At 38.3% G+C, this 16,822-nt stretch overlaps 1 protein-coding gene and 1 pseudogene across 1 annotated transcript; one reads left to right on the forward strand and one right to left on the reverse strand.

The window, feature by feature from the left end:
• Positions 1-388: 388 nt before the first annotated feature.
• On the reverse strand, positions 389-1,619 carry LOC103696859 (transcription factor PCF1). Its single transcript, XM_008778580.4, has one exon. It carries the CDS (start codon positions 1,323-1,325, stop codon positions 672-674), a length of 654 nt encoding a protein of 217 aa, XP_008776802.2. The 5' UTR covers positions 1,326-1,619; the 3' UTR covers positions 389-671.
• A 2,459-nt stretch (positions 1,620-4,078) lies between these two features.
• Positions 4,079-13,100, forward strand: LOC103696860 (annotated as a pseudogene).
• Positions 13,101-16,822: the final 3,722 nt, after the last annotated feature.

Below are 16,822 nucleotides of genomic sequence, written 5' to 3' on the forward strand. Positions count from 1 at the left end.
GAATGCATGTGGTTTCCCATAGAGCCTTCTTCATACAAATGTATCATACTTTTTCATCATATCGTTCACTTTTGAAAATTATCAATAATTCTCGTGACATCACCTGAAAAATAAAAAAAATCAATATGATTTTCTTTTTCATTTTAAATCGGAAGCAAAATGAATTCTACGCCATGATGAATTGGGCCATCACATTCTTGTCATTGCTACCGATTCTTTATAATTCATTCTTCTGGGACCAGTTAAACCACTTATGCCATGAATGAAGGATCCGAGCAGGAGGACCCACTAAATCTATACTACCTGCTGTATACAGAGTACAGACTACTTTCCAACCCTCTAAAAACAGAGACACCAAATCCCATATTATTATCAAAGTTCGCAGGCATAATCTAAAACCAATCACATAATATGAAAGAAGTTATAACACCGAACATCGAATATTTAAAAGTATACATTATGTTTATTTTTTTGTAAGTAAAGAGAGACATCGTTCCAAGTCCTCGACCACCACACATGGAACACACTTTCTAGTTACTTCTCCTCTTTCTTCTTCTTTATACGGAACAAAAACCCCTATAACCCAATCAAAAAGAACCCAAACCGAAGAAGAAGAGATATAAAACAAAAGGGATCGACGAGAATCCTAAACCATGACTCTGTCCCTGACCTCAGTTGTTGGTGTGATCTCGATGATCTTCCTCGTCGGCCGTCGACGGTCTCATCAGCATCGCGGTGTAGTACGGCATGTGCCGGTACTCCATCCCGGCGACGGCAGGAGAGGAGAAACCCAATCCCCCCATCGGAGCGCCGAACTCCATCCCGTTGACGGCGAAGAAACCGGCCGGGGTCGGCGGAGGAGGAGCCGTCATCGAGGAGGAAGACGGCGGCGGTGGCGGGGAGGGGGAGGAGGAGGAGGGAGGCGAGGCGGTGAAGGAGGGAAGAAAGGCGGAGGGGTGGGGGGCGATGCCCGAGCCGGTGGCGGCGATGATGGAGGGCTCCGCGTGGCGGAGGAGCCACTCGATGGTCTCGCCATCGGTGCGGTGGCCGAGCTCGCGGGTAAGCTGGAAGATCCGGGCGGCGCAGAGGGCCGGCATCCGGATCCTCCTTCCCCGGCCGTTCACCTTCGTGTGGCGGTCCTTGCTGGCTGCCGGCGCCGCCGCTACGGCTGACGACGCAGGCGAGGAGGCGGCGCTTCGCTTGGCGGCCTTGCGCCGCCTCTCGTGGGCGTCATCGCGTCGTTGTGGGGGCGAAGAGGCGAGGGGGGTATGGGAGGCGGAGGGAGCGGAAGGGGTGGGTTTATAGAGTATTAGCTCGGACGCCATCGCTTGGTATCAGATAGAGAGAGAGAGAGAGAGAGAGAGGGGTGGGGTCGGGTTATGGGGTTTTTAGGGTTTTTAAGGTGAAGAAGAAAAAGGCGAGGAAGAGTTTGGACTTGGGACCGAGTGGTATGGCAGGGGTTGGATTCGGGAATTAGGGTTTGAGGGAATTATTAGATTTGACGGGTGGTGCGACGATGGATTCTATGCTACTTTTGGAAAGCCGCCGTGGGTGAAGTCGGTTTTATTAGAGTTTTGGACTTTGGGTGGGAACCGGGGAGGGTACTCGGGAGGTCGAAAGTACTTCTGCCACACCGTCTCCAATTTCTGTCGGCTTCCACACCGCGCACTGGATTGGATTCGTGCATGTATCGCAAAGAAATAAAAAAGTGTGCAAGTTTAGCTCAATCTTGGGCTGGGTCACTAGCCCAAGTTCCAACTACATTGGAACAAATAGATAATGCTCGGATCGAGTCGAGCCCAAATACAAACACCAAGACTGGGTAAGGATGAGGGAAAGGTTTCCTAATTAGTAGCAACTTAGAGGTGTGATGAATTCTTAGTAGTGATATGAGGATAGTCTTTACATATCACAATTTTACAAGAATGTGTTAATTGTCTATTGGGTCAATTGGTTAAGCTTGAGTTTGATGGAGGTCATGTGTTCGAATCCCTCTGGTACATGGTCTAGGCCGCACATGAAGGTGGGAGCAGGTTTAAGCCTGATGTTGATCAAAAGACCCTGTAAACTTGCCAAAATTTTAATGACAACCAGAAAATGTGCATATAAAGATGTATGGGTTTGACGTAAAGGCTCGGAGGTAGCGCATGTAGGTGTCTAAGATCAGCACAAAGTATGCAAGGACGGCTCACGATCAACACACAACACGTCTATGACACAATGAGAAATCGTAGGGGTAGTACATGTACGTCGCAACCGTGCTGGGCCAAAATTAGTGCTTCCTATTTGACAGCATAGCAACGGAATGTCGGCTTTGGTCTCCAAGACAAAGTGGCGGGCTTGGAGATGATATTTAACAAGCAATAAGTAGGCTGATGCAATTCAGAAAGGTTTTCTGATCCACAGACATCGAAGGGGTTAATGCGAATGATTAGGGTTTTATACAGAATAAAAAATGAAAATTTAATGTTTGTGATGTAAATGAAATATATCGCAACACCAGAATCCTAATGAATTCATGATGGGTCTCCCATATTTTACATGAGCAAAAATATCAAGTCACCCCAAAACTAGCATGAAGAGGAGCGAATCTGATAATCAGCGTTTTATAATTGTTTTTTCTTATTTTTTTGAGGCAAGAATTTTTGTGGATGCTGTGGGAATGTAGATTGATGTATTCTAGGCTTTTGGTTAAGGACACCTGCATCCCTCTCCTCTGCACTACACATGTACGTATGTTCTCAAAGTTTTTGAAAGAAAATATTACATTTTTTTCTGGTTGAAAAAAGAAAATTATGGTTTTCTTTTTCAAGCGGCGGATCAAGGGTAGAGGTCGTATCTTTCACATATGAAAGAATGATTGATCTTCTTTTGCAACATTGTCCATTGGTTCGTGTAACCTAATGGATGTGTAGGTGGATGAATGAGGGAGTTTAAAGTGCTTTGAGAGTTGTGGGGGGCATGATCCAATGGACACCACTGCAAAAGAAGATCCATCGTTCTTTGGCATGAAAGATACAACCCCAACCTATAGATCAAATGCGAACACCAGAAATTGTATACTTTTGAATTGGATCACAATTTATCACTAGCTCTTTTTAGGGTATATTTCGCAAAATCCTGCAGGATCCAGCATGAAATTGGAAGAAGATTGAGTACGAGAAGGGGTGGAAAAAGGGAAGGGGAGTATGTAGGGATTGTGGGATGGAGACCTGCAGCCTCCCTACGCTCTCCCTCTCTTTCTCATGCTCTCTCTCGTCCTTCATTCTATCCATCTTGGATCCTGCTAGACCCAGTAGAATGTTCCCAAATGGGCCCTTAAATTTAGAAGTATTTTAAATCCACACCGCTAATTTTGCATGAAAGAATCCCATAAAACCGAAGATTGAAAAATATATATTATTTAGAACATCACCTTTAAAATAACGCATGGCTTATGAGGTATTCATAAAACAATTCATTCCTTTGATAGCGCAAATTACCGGTTCAAGAGCCACGCATTTCCACACTCTCACAATTATGGTGCAAATAACCCCAAGTATCAAGCACTATAAGATACTAAATTATTAGAAATTTCTCTCTCTTAAATAGTAAACAATACAGGACTCCACCTCTCATTCCGTTTTCATCTTTTTCAATTACAGATACTTTCTTTTTATATATTTATGCATTTTTATTTTTACTTTTATTTTTTATTAACAATTTTTATTTATTATATACTAGTTTTTATTTTAATTATTTTTTAGTCAATTTTATTGCTTATTTAAGATATTTTGATCTTTTCTATACCATAATGTTCAATAATCTATTTTTCTATTTTTTATTTTTTAACATGCATTTCACATGTAGTAAACCTTTAAGTAATAATTGGCATAATATTACAACTCATGCTCCTCGATATTTCACCATTTTCTAATAAATAATATTTATAATTATATATTTATTAAATATAATTTATTTATATAAAAATATATATTTTGTTATTATTTTATATTATAAAAATTCTTAATTAATTTATTATTAAAAATATCATTCATTTCTGGAAATGGTCATTCGTTCCATCCATGAGTGGAGAAGTTTCTAGAGAATCTTCTGGAAGCTCCGCCCGCAGCCACCCGCGTTCCTGAGGAGCTCTCTGCAAAACACACCAGGCCTGAAACCCGTAGCAAAATCATTCCTCCTCTCACCTTATCCTCATCTCCTCTCGCTTCTCTCCATCCACAGTGGAAAAGCTTTCAATTCCCTCGGCGAAATGGCTTCTTTGTTATAGCTTCTATAAGAAGCTGTTCTCGTGGGTATTGGGGCTTACAGCTTACTGTTGAATAACTTGTTCCGCCTTTGCTAATATTTGTGGTCTCTGTGGTGAAGCAGGGCGTGCTGAGGAGGAGAGAGAGCCCGGGGCAGAGACCTGGCGGCCACCGGCAGCTGGTGGTGAGGGTGACGGTCATCCCTCCAAGCCGGCGTCTAGAAACTCGCTAATGCCGTTGGGGTCACCCTCGGCCCTAGAGGTATTCTTGTTTGCCCACGTTGCTTTACTTTGTGCGTGTTTTTTGTTTGTTGCTGTATTTTGTAGTTATTTGTATGTTTTCTATCTGAATTAAGTGCTTTGATGCCACAAATGCCATAAATATTTTAACTTTTCTTTTATTGGCGATTGAGTTGTTTTGTGGTTGAACATTGGAGTGTTTAGATTGTAGATGGACTCATTTGATTTGGTTTGATTATGACCTGAAGGGAGGAATGTTGTGTTGGATGAGTTTGGGAACCCCAAAGTGGTTAATGATGGGGTCACCATTGCTCGCGCTATTGAGCTTGCGGATCCGATGGACAATGCTGGTGCAGCATTGATTCATGAGGTAGATAGATAGTTCTATAGTACCCATCTCTTATTGCCTCCGTTTAAGCTTTTCATATAATCTTTGTCCCATGGGTTGTTCATGCCTTTGAGTGATAGCTGTTCATGAAATTTCATCATTCTTTCTAATTATGAGTAAGCATCCACGCACAAATTCATGTTTTGGAGGGAAAAGCAGGGTAAAAATTCTCATTTTTCAAATCGAATTAATTATATAAGTTGACACGGAAAGTGAACAGCAAAAGATAAAAAATTGATATTTTTCTTACTTCACTTGAGGCACAAAGAGATCTGAAGCATTAATTATGAGGTATTTGAACCTATGTAAATGAAAACTGTAGAAGATACGTTAAGTTGATTTTCTACATGAGGGAGAGAAAGAATCCTTACCGTGGGAGAACTTTTTTTAGGGCCAAGAAAATTGGGAGAGTATCTGTATAATCAAGATTAACTTGATAATAAGATTCAAGGGCTATGAATGGCCAGTATCAAGCCTGTAAGATCCAATGGTTGTGGTCGCTTCTAGACAGAAATTTCTTCATGCTTTAGTGCTGTTATGCCTGTAATAAATAGGAAAATGGATTTGTGATGGAGCATGTTCTTTTATTTATTGAAGGTTGCTAGCAAGATGAATGACTCTGCGGGTGATGGCACTACAACCGCATCAGTTCTTGCACGAGAAATCATTAAATTGGGTCTGCTAAGTGTTACCTCTGGTGCCAATCCTGTGTCCATCAAAAAAGGAATTGACAAGACTGTACAGGGGCTGGTGGAAGAGCTTGAGAAGAAAGCGCGACCTGTCAAGGGACGTGATGATATCAAAGGTATCATAACCTTGATGTGCATATGCTTCTAACTGCTGTCGCATTTTTTGTTTTCGGACGATCAGCTACTTTGTGAGGTCAGGAGTTGTATTGCACTTTAAAAAGTGTTCGCCTATCAAGTGTTAAATCTAATGGTATTACTAATTTAGTTCCTTGTAAATAGGTTTTGTTTTTACTGAAATCCTTTTATTTGCTGTTGTAGCTGTTGTGTCTATCTCACCTGGTAATGATGACTTTGTTGGGAGCATGATTGCTGATGCTATTGATAAAGTCGGCCCTGATGGTGTTCTTTCTATTGAGTCTTCGTCATCATTTGAGACTACTGTTGATGTTGAAGAAGGAATGGAGGTCTGTTGCAGTTTCCAAGACCTTAAACTATCCTACTCATTGTTTCCTTTATATTTTGAAATCTGGGCATTATATAACATGTCGACTCCATTATGTGTGTTTTTGAAACCACCATTGCAGACTGACCGAGGTTATGTCTCCCCACAACTTGTCACAAACCCTGAGAAGTTACTAGTTGAATTTGAGAATGCCAAAGTTCTAGTAACTGACCAGAAGATTTCGACCATTAAAGAAATAATTCCTTTGTTGGAGAAAACCACACAACTGAGAGCTCCTCTTCTCATTATTGCTGAGGATGTAGCGGGTGAGGCTTTGGCAACTGTTGTTGTGAATACGCTGCGTGGTATTCTTAATGTTTCTGCTATCAAAGCTCCTGGTTTTGGTGAGAGAAGTCTCCTCTTCAAGATATTGACATTGTGACAGGTAACATTTAGAGTCTCTGTTTCTTAGTTTCTACTTTGTAGTGCTACTTCATGCAATCGCTAACTTACCGTGATGGTCTTCACAAATTAAATAGTTCTATATCCCAATCCTTATTCAGATTCTAATCTATATTCTGACTGAATTTGGTAGCAAAGTGCATGTGTCTATGAAGGTCATCATCTTCCTGTTTTAACTGGTATCATCTGATTTTTACTGGTGGTTCTACTTATCTAACATATCCTTTTTTTGATGGGGTAGCAGTTCTCATTTAAGCCTTTTTAGCATCTTATCCTTACTTTTCAAATTTGTTGTCTCTCGGGCATTTGGTGTATTATTAGATTATAAGCCTCGTGAAGTTTCGAAGCAGTTTGTGATTGTTTACGTCAAAAAGGTTCTCTTTAGTCATTTAGCTACTTAGCTAACTAAGTAGCTAAATAATATAATATGTGATTGTTTACGTCAACCAGGGTATAAGGATGTATGCACTTTTTTCTTAGGGTAAAATTAATATGTGCAATCTTGCAACAAGCTAGAATCAATAATATGCTGGAATCTGAAATTTGATATAGTGGTATTGTACCAGTTGCGGACATCTTATGACTCATAATAAAATGAAATGGGTTTACTCTTTTTGTCATGCCTAGTCGCATTTCGTATCCCTGTTTTAGTGTAAATGCCATGCATCAAAGCCTTTTCTAACATTTGCTTAGGAATATTATTTTGAAAACATGATCTATTCGATAAAACTTTCGAACTCTGGCATTCGAACAAGTTTGGTTATCGATAAAAATGGTGAAGGGGCATTAATTCATAGGTTCATGAATGTTTTCCTTGCGTTTGTTTAGGCCCTTTAGGCTAATGGTCGCACATGACTTGGTATTGTTGTAGGCCTAATGCACTCGAAATTATTTATGGATTGTTGAGTTTATTCTAAGTTCTCAATGTGACATGCAAGAAATGCTTGCAGCACAGGCATGCATCTTGCCACTTGTAAAACTATCTCCACCTCCATGTTGAACTGGACATCAGTATATAGGTGGCTCCATTTGCAATTTTTGCCAATGTGGCACATTTTACTCATGAAGATGTCATGATAAATATGAAAGTGTCTGAAAAAACACAACATGTTTCCAAGTGAAGAAACATTTCGTTTCAAAAATGTTTTCTTAAAGAACAATATAAATTAGCTACTTGGTCAGCCCAAAGTTAAATTACATAATATGATTTGTAGAATTACATATGCATATTCACTCATTTATTATTATTTTTTTCTTCTCCAATTCTACACAGAACATACAACTCCCATCTTCTCCATCTTTTTGTCCGGTTCTGTTTCACTTTGGTGCTCCCAAGGATAACCTGTGCTGTAAGAAAATAACTTCAGGATTCATATCCTGAGCCTTTAAATTATACTCGAACATGCTTCATGTTGCTCAACACGGTACGAGGGATGTAAAACTCATTGCTTATTTGTCTTAAATACTTATTGGAACTATTTTTTTTTTAAACCCAAATTTTTCATATGCATCTCTTTATATATATATATTTTAAATTTGTTGTCCTTAAACAGATACCATTGAGAGTTCAATTTTGAAAACAAATTTTGGTATAAAAAGTGTGATTCTGCTCTTCATATTTATCAAAACGTATTTGATTTCTACTTTACTTACATATGTACAAGATGTTAAGACCCAGAAAATTGGAATGGTGGTGTTTAAATTTTATCTCTTTAAAAGTGAAATTTAAATAACTAAAGATAGTATAGAATATAAAACAGAAAAAGCGAACTAAGTAGGAAAGAGTTGTGATATTATTTAGATAGGTGTGCAAATCATTTTTGTTGAGGTTGTGGACTCACAATTAGGTTAAGTAATAGGTCAAAATGGTTAGATCCAACTAAGTCCAACTGAATATTCAAATTCAATTTGTTCTAGTTGTCTCATTTAAAATGATTTTTTAAAGAAAAACAAGTGAACTCTAGGGTTTTAAATCATAGGACTTGTACGGGACCAAAAGTCTACATCACTTCTTTTTTGCAAGGATAATATATACAACATTTTAGCCAAAAAAAAAAGATAATATCTCTTTTCATATTCTCCTTTTTTTTCATATGTGATATTCCTGTGTTAAACCAAACACACTGCATGGTGTGTGCTAGTGGTTACAGGGCAAATTTGTTGAGTTGCTGTTTTTGTTCTGGGCATAACTGGCCACTCTGAAATAGATATCAAAACAAGGATAAATATCTTTTCTTTGATAAAGGGATTACATCTTCAGCACCCATGTAGCTTCATATTATGCTTCACAAGTTCACTAAATGCTTTTGTTTCAAATGTACTGGGATATTCATTCTTATTTTATCATCCGATTTGGATAGATGACTACAACGTCTCAATGGAGGGAGCCAACTAGAATAGTTGGTAAGGTTTTAGGGTTGGTATCAGTGATATGGGTTCAAGTCTAGGCCTTACTGACTCATCCAAGTTTACTCCCATACAATTTCTCAAAAAGATGACATTTCCATATGGAAGTAAATATTAACCATTTAATGGACTGGGGTCATTGCTTGTACAATAGCATCATGCCCCAAATCCGAGATGTAACATGGCCGTGCTACCGAGAAGTACAGCCACGATAACACGAAGCCAACAACTACATTAAGCTTCCAAATTGATCACAAACAAAATGTAATAAAAGGGTCCAATTGTTGGGAAACCATGCATGCTGCAAAAAATCGCAGCGGAAGATGCATGCACGGATGTTCATTTCAGGAACATATCAAGATCGTTCGTAGATAGATTAAATTAAAACAAAAGAAAAAGGTTCGTATCTTCATTTTGCACGGGTAGATTTTTACCGCAATCTGATGATCGTATAAAACTTGAAAGGTTCGTTTCAAGCCGCACATGCATCCGGCCTCTACGGGTATCCACACGAGGAATAGACCTATCCAAGCACCCAGATCTCACCGGGGTGCTAGCTTCCTTGCAGAGATCACCTTTGATGGTTGAAGCTCTCTCTCGATCAACCAACCTTTTGATTGCTCTCAAGAGGAATAGGAAGGAGCAGGGGAGAGGAAGAGGCCGAAGGAGAGGGGAGAGAGGGAGGCCGCCACCCTCTCTTCTTTTTTCTTTTTTTAAACCCTAGGCGTGGAGTCCCCCTAAACTAGGAGGAGCACCACGCCAAGCCCAAATAAGGAGGGGCGCATGCCCCTCCTTTTGCATGCGTGAATCCTCCTCTAAGGAGGATTAGGTGGCCTAATCCATTTAGAACATGACTCAATTTTGGACTCTAGGACTCTTAATTCTTATCTAATAAGGAGTCCTATTGCAATTAGGATTCTTCATCCTTATCTAATACGGATCCGAACCCTTCTCCAATTAAGATTTTCAGTCCTAATCTAATTAGGACTCTAGGAGTCCTACTCCAAGTAAGACTCTTAAACCTTATCTAATAAGGTCAAGCCCAATTCATTTAGTCCAACTGAATTAATCAAATTTTAATCCAATTGTAATCCTTCTTTCTTCAACTCACGAACTCTTAGTGGGTTAAACCAACTATCAATCAAATTGATAATCATGATCTATTGTGACTCCAAATCGTAATCCAACCATCGGATCGGTCAAAGTCTCTAATATGTGTGACCTCATAGGTTCTATTCTGTTTGGTAGTGAGATATATTGTAATCCCTATCACAATATCATTGAAACTTCTTTCAATGGGTTGGAACAATTCCAACTCATCTCACCAGGGATTATTGACCATTAAGATAATTCCCGTGAGTCTCACCATCCACCAGTGACACCTAGTAGCATGTAGTGGCAACTCAGCAGAATGGAATTAATGAACCTTTAGGTGCAGTTACTGTATGATACAGTCCTTCTATCGTGGATCCCGACTAGACGGAGTTTATGGACACATACACAGCATGAATGGAAAAAGATGCCCAATATTATTAAATAATAACAAAGTCAAGTACAAAACTATATCCCAGAAAAAGTAATGTAGCACCACAAGGATCCATATGACTAGAGACCATGAATATGTGCAGTCAAACTACATCAACCTCATTGTGAATAGCCGAGGCACCGCAGGTCAAAGGACCGGTCATACCATGTAGCATCAAGTAAGTCACTGACGAGTGGATAGACATCCAAGTGACTTCTTGCATTGGTCACGGTCAGTACCCTTATTTTCTAACAAGCACCTGCACTCTCACTCCAGTGTCCCTACACTGTGGACTCAAGACTCTGTCCATCCATAAAGGAAAGCAATCTGTGCATTAATCTCATCGGATCAATCATTGTTCCTGTGATGATCTATCGATCAGGAGCATTTAGGAATTAATCACCAAGGACACATGCCTCAAATTCTCAACTCTCAAGAATATGTATCATCTTATTAATTTCTTGGATGATTCATAGACACATACACAGCATGAATAAAAAAAGATGCCCAATATTATTAAATAATAATAAAGTCAAGTAAAAAACTATATCCCAGAAAAAGTAATGTGTCAGCCAGGTTGGCTTCTAGGACATACATCTAACACTAATTTCATCGTTCATTAAGTAGTAAAGCAAATACTAGTTCGGAGTATCTTAATCCAAATATAAATACCAAAACTCATGATCCTTAAAATTCAGAAAATTACTAACTACAAATTTATAGTCAATTAAAGAATTAAAATTATGCTACAAAATCACCAAGCATCTGGAGTATTATTAGATTATAAAGTCCATCAAGTTTCGAAGCAGTTTGTGAATGTTTACGTCAAAAAGGTTCTCTTCAGTCATTTAGCTACTTAGCTAAGTAGATAGCCGTGCAAATCATTTTTGTTGAGTTTGTGGACTCACAATTAGGTTAAGTAATAGGTCAAAATGGTTAGATCTAACTAAGTCCAATTGAATATTCAAATTCAATTTGTTCTGGTTGTCTCATTTAAAATGATTTTTTAAAGAAAAACAGGTGAACTTTATACCTGGGTATTAAATTATAGGGCTTGTACTGAACCAAAAATCTACTTCACATCTTTTTTGCAAGGATAATATATACAGCTGGGAAAATGTGTTAATTGTTGCTGTTGATGCATATCTTCATGCAACTTTGCTTGAAGTTTGAGCTAAAGCTCGTTAAGAATGCCAACTTTACCTAATTCTCCATAAGTTCACAAAGTTATCCATTCAGGAGCTGAGTTTCCAGCCAAAGACCTCAGATTATTGGTAGAAAATGCATTGGTGGAGCAGCTTGGCACGGCAAGGAAAGTTACCGTCTCTCGGAACTCTACCATCATCATTGTGGATGCCGCAACCAAGGATGAGATACAGGCGAGAATTGGCCAGATAAAGAAGGAGCTTGCTGAGACAGACTCTGTTTACGATTCTGAGAAGCTAGCAGAGAGGATTGCAAAGCTCTCTGGTGGCGTGGCAGTCATCAAGGTCGGTGCCACAACAGAGACAGCTTGAAGACCGCAAGCTCAGAATTGAGGATGCCAAGAATGCTACTTTCGCAGATATACAGGAAGGAATTGTTCCTGGAGGTGTTGCTGCTATAAAGGATAAGCTTGAAGATGCAGACGAGTGCCTTGGTGCTGACATTGTGCAAAAAGTAAGTCCAGCAATAGATATATATCGAGTTGTTTCATAAGTAATTCATCAGCTAAAAACTTAAGGCCTTATGAACTCCCCCTGGGTAGACTCCAAAAAACATTAGACTAATTTACTTGCTATTTTGTGACTGGACGGGCACTTGTGGCACCCGCTGCGTTGATATAGCTCATAATGCGGGCGTGGAAGAAGTGGTGGTGGTGAAGATTAAGGATAGCGAGTGGGAGATTGGCTACAATGCAATGAGCGACAAGTATGATGAGAATCCGTTCGAAGCTGGTGTGATTGACCCTGCAAAAGTGACAAGATGTGCCGTGGAGAGATCGTAGAAGCAGAGATTCGCCTCGACAGCAAGAATTTGAAAGGTGACTCAAGGTTATAATCCTGACCAGCAGTATTAAGGGTCACATTGTCATTTCGATCCTGAGACTTGCACTCTGGATCACCCTGTTTTGATTCCCAAAAGAAGGACAAAGAAGGGCACCTACCCGTTTTGCTTAATTTGTGGTGCCTACTAGTCAATCAGTCTAATCTTATCTGTGTTCATCCCCCGCTGCTTGTTCTGCTTTTCATTTCATCTATCTCACTAGATAAGGGGCGGATGTAGCCAAGCGGATCAAGGCAGTGGATTGTCCACCATGCGCGGGTTCAATTCCCGTTGTTTACCCATCACATTATTTCAAATTCCACGCAAGTGGCTACAACCTCGGTTCGAAGAAGCACGATCTTATTAGATGAGACTAGTCCGTCCTTGTTTGGAAAGAGTCTTCTTCATCGCTGCAGGATGCTGCATCAGTTGCTGGAATGGTCCTAACAACGCAGGCCATTGTTGTGGAGAAGGCCAAACCAAAGGACTGGTGGCCGCACAACCTGAGCCGAGTCTTGCCATCTAAGCGCACTGCCTTAGTGGTTCTCCCAGCATTAGGTTAGATGATTCAGAAACCACAGATACAAGGATAGATTGCAACTTGAAGAGGGACAATGTTGTAGCAGCATTTATCATTTGCAGTGTTATCCCTTCCCGGGATTTTATCTTTTCCTTAACTCTTGCATTCTGTTAAAATTTCGGACGAAGTGCAGCATTGGCTGTTGCCCTCAAGCTAGGTTGTTTGACTGAAAATATACCGCTTAACCATTACTAAAATGGATCACTATAATCTAATGAACTCTCAGATGAAATGCATTTTTTCCTCCTCAACCCTTTTAATTAAGGATTAAATTGTTGGTTATATATCAGATCTACAATATGCTACACATTGTAATAGATTTGTTTAATTGCATTTACTATGCAATAGAAAAGAGTATACTACTTTCATTCTGTAATAAATATGGAAGTGTTTCTGGGATATGCTTAATTACAATATTTGAATTCTTAAAGAGAATGTTATTGGAGTCTCTTCCGGTGACCATGCGTCTAAGCTTCTACTGCAATTATGAAGTGTTCATGCCATAATACCAATCACTACAAGCTACGGGAGATTCATCAGAGTTTGGTTGCATTGGACAGACTATGACCCTGTAGATATGTTTCAGTTTACTTTCAGAATAATATTGGATCAGAAATGTTTCAATTAGCTTGTAATATGAACTTCATCATGATTAAGGCAACCAATTATTTTTTTGATAAAGGATTCATGTATGAGTGCCAAATTTATGCTTAACACAATTAGCTCTGCACCATTATATTTTTATGGGTTTGTAAATTGACCTCGGTTATAATTTGATCGGACCTATTTACATGGTTGGTTTGGTTAGTTCTATGGTTGAGTTAAAGCTGTTTGGGTTAGTCATGAGTGACAAATGGATGTCTCCATTTTCTAGTTAGAGATTCATAATATCATGGGACAAGAAAAGTTCAATTAACCCATTTACATGTTCGATGCTGGTTTCTAACTTTGGATGATGATTTAATTAGAATATAACATTTTATATACTATAACAAATTTAATATTCGTAGATATCACCAACTCTGGCATGGGAAGAAAATTACATTGCAACCGGGCCTGTGGAATTTCTCTGCTATAAATTCTTTTCCTCTATTTTTTTCTATTTAAGTTACACTTTCTAAAAAATATAGTGGTATCAAGTCCTTTATTACTTTATCCTATGTGACTTTTAGTCTATCGCCACCCTTTTTTTTTTTTTCTTTTATATGTATCAAATCATTTTTCTAGTGCCTCTCTTGGTCTATATTGTATATGTCCAAACTATATAAATCATCATTCTTTTAATTTATCTTCAGTTGGTGCTATATGTACCTTTTCACGAATGACTTGATCATATTCTCTGTTTTTTTCATATGTGATATCCCTTGTTAAACCAACCCCTCTGTGAGGTGTGTGCTAGTGGTTATAGTGCAAATTTGTTGAGTTGCTGTTTTTGTTTTGAGCCACTCTAAAATAGTTATCGAGACAAGGATAAATATCATTTTTTTTGATAAAAGGATTTCATCTTTAGCACCCATGTAGCTTCATGTTCTGCTTCACAGGTTCACTAAATGCTTTTGTTTGAAATGTAATGGGATATTCATTCTTATTTTATCATCCGATTATGATAGATAATTACCACGTCTCGAGGGTGCCAACTAGAAGACTTGGTAAAGTTATTAGGGTTGGTATCAGTGATATAGGTTCAACTTCAGGCCTTACTGACTCATCCAAGTTTTATCCCATACAATTTCTCAAAAAGATGACTTTTCCATATGGAAGTAAATATTAACCATTTTAATGGATTGGGTCATTGCTTGCACAATAGCGTCATTCTCCAACTCCGAGATGTAACACAGCCATGCTACCGAGAAGTACAACCATGATAACACAAATCCAGCAACTACATTAAGCTTCCATCCAATTTCATCATTCAGCATACTAGTTCAGATTGTCTTAATTCAAATATAAATACAAAAACTCATAATCCTTAAAATTCAACAAATTACTAACTATAAATTTATAGTCAATTAAAGAATTAAAATTTTACTACAAAATCACCAGGCATATGGAGTATTATTAGATTATAAGCCTCATCAAGTTTCGAAGTAGTTTGTGAATGTTTACATCAAAAAAGTTCTCTTTAGTCATTTAGCTACTTAGCTATGTAGATAGGCGTCCAAATCATTTTTGTTGAGGGTGTGGACTCACAATTAGGTTGAGTAATAGGTGAAAATGGTTAGATCCAACTAAGTCCAATTGGATATTCAAATTCAATTTGTTTTGTCTGTCTCATTTAAAATATTTTTTTAAAGAAAAACAGGTGAACTCTATACGTGGGTATTAAATTATAGGACTTGTACTAAACCAAAAATCTACTTCACATCATTTTTACAAGGATAATATATACAGCTGGCAAAATGTGTTAATTGTTGTTGTTGATGCATATCTTCATGTAACTTAGTTTGAAGTTTGAGCTAAGCTTGTTAAGAATGCCAACTTTACTTAATTCTTCTTAAGTTCACAAAGCCAAGAACCTAGCTAGACGAAGCCAATTAATTTCTACATTATCGAGGGGATGGTTCAACTCTTTCTGTTTTCTTTTCTATTTTTTTGTTTTTTCAAGTGAAATCCCTAGTTGAATTTGGAGTTTCTAGCTCCTAAAGTTGTTGACCTATTTTCTCTGTTCCCTGGACAGAAGCATCAAATGAGAATATATAATTCGTTTAAAATCCGCAGGTATGCCAGAGCCACACTATATGTTTTTTATATTTCCACACGTCATTAGCTAACTGTGGATTAAGGCTCACCAAGTCTAGGTCATCCTTATCAACTTTGACCTTAAGAATAAAAAGACAATACAAAGGGCATGGAATTCCTCCACTTTTCGGAAAATGTGGCCATGTTTCTTCTAAATTGTGTGATAAGTTTGAAGCGTGACAGAAACATTCGTGAAAGCTGACTTCTCAACCATACCTCCAAAGCACGGCGGAGAAACATGCGTGGACTTTCTCTACTATAAATCCTGACGGATGCTGAACAGAGGCCTCCATGCACAGAATTTGAAATTATTGTTGAGAGAACTTGAACTAGTATTTATGGAAATATCTTTATCATGTGTGATGGGGAAGGATTCACAGAACTATACTCTCTAGTAGAATTTTTGTTCTATCAGAGTGGAAACTCCATGGCATCTTTAAAATTACAGCATTACCTAGAGACGAAAAATTTTATACTTTTTTTTCTGACATGCTGGACACTAAAATACTTCATGACACTCCTTGATACATTATATGACATCAAATTTGATGTGATCATTATTATGTGTCTACTTTTGCCACTTCCATGTGAAAGTTTACAAGTATTACACAACAGTTGGCAAACGGTTGATCAATTTTATGCAATTGAGGAACAGTAGGTCAGGCACAATAATCACACACATAGATGATTACATAATTATACTTAGGTATATAAGATACTGGTGTTTCCTTGTATCGAATTTTTAAAAGGTTCATGTGTCAGATTCTTCTGGATGTTTCATATTTCTGACTATTATTTATGATGCTGTTTTATAAGGATAACCTGTAAGTACGTTGAATTATACTTCAAGAAGATACTATTTTACTATGATTTTAAAGTATTTGACCATTCTTCAACTTATATCCTGATGTTTCCATTATGCTTCAATAAAATCCCAATTTGCAATTATTATAATATCTCCACAGTCAGCATGACACATGCTCCATCCTTGTCGTCCGGACCACCATTCCACATGTCAATTAGCTAACTGTGGATTAAGGCTCACCAAGTCCAGGTCATCCTTATCAACTTTGACCTTAA

Source organism: Phoenix dactylifera, chromosome 2 (assembly GCF_009389715.1).
Source record: "Phoenix dactylifera cultivar Barhee BC4 chromosome 2, palm_55x_up_171113_PBpolish2nd_filt_p, whole genome shotgun sequence".
NCBI classification, from domain to species: domain Eukaryota; kingdom Viridiplantae; phylum Streptophyta; class Magnoliopsida; order Arecales; family Arecaceae; genus Phoenix; species Phoenix dactylifera.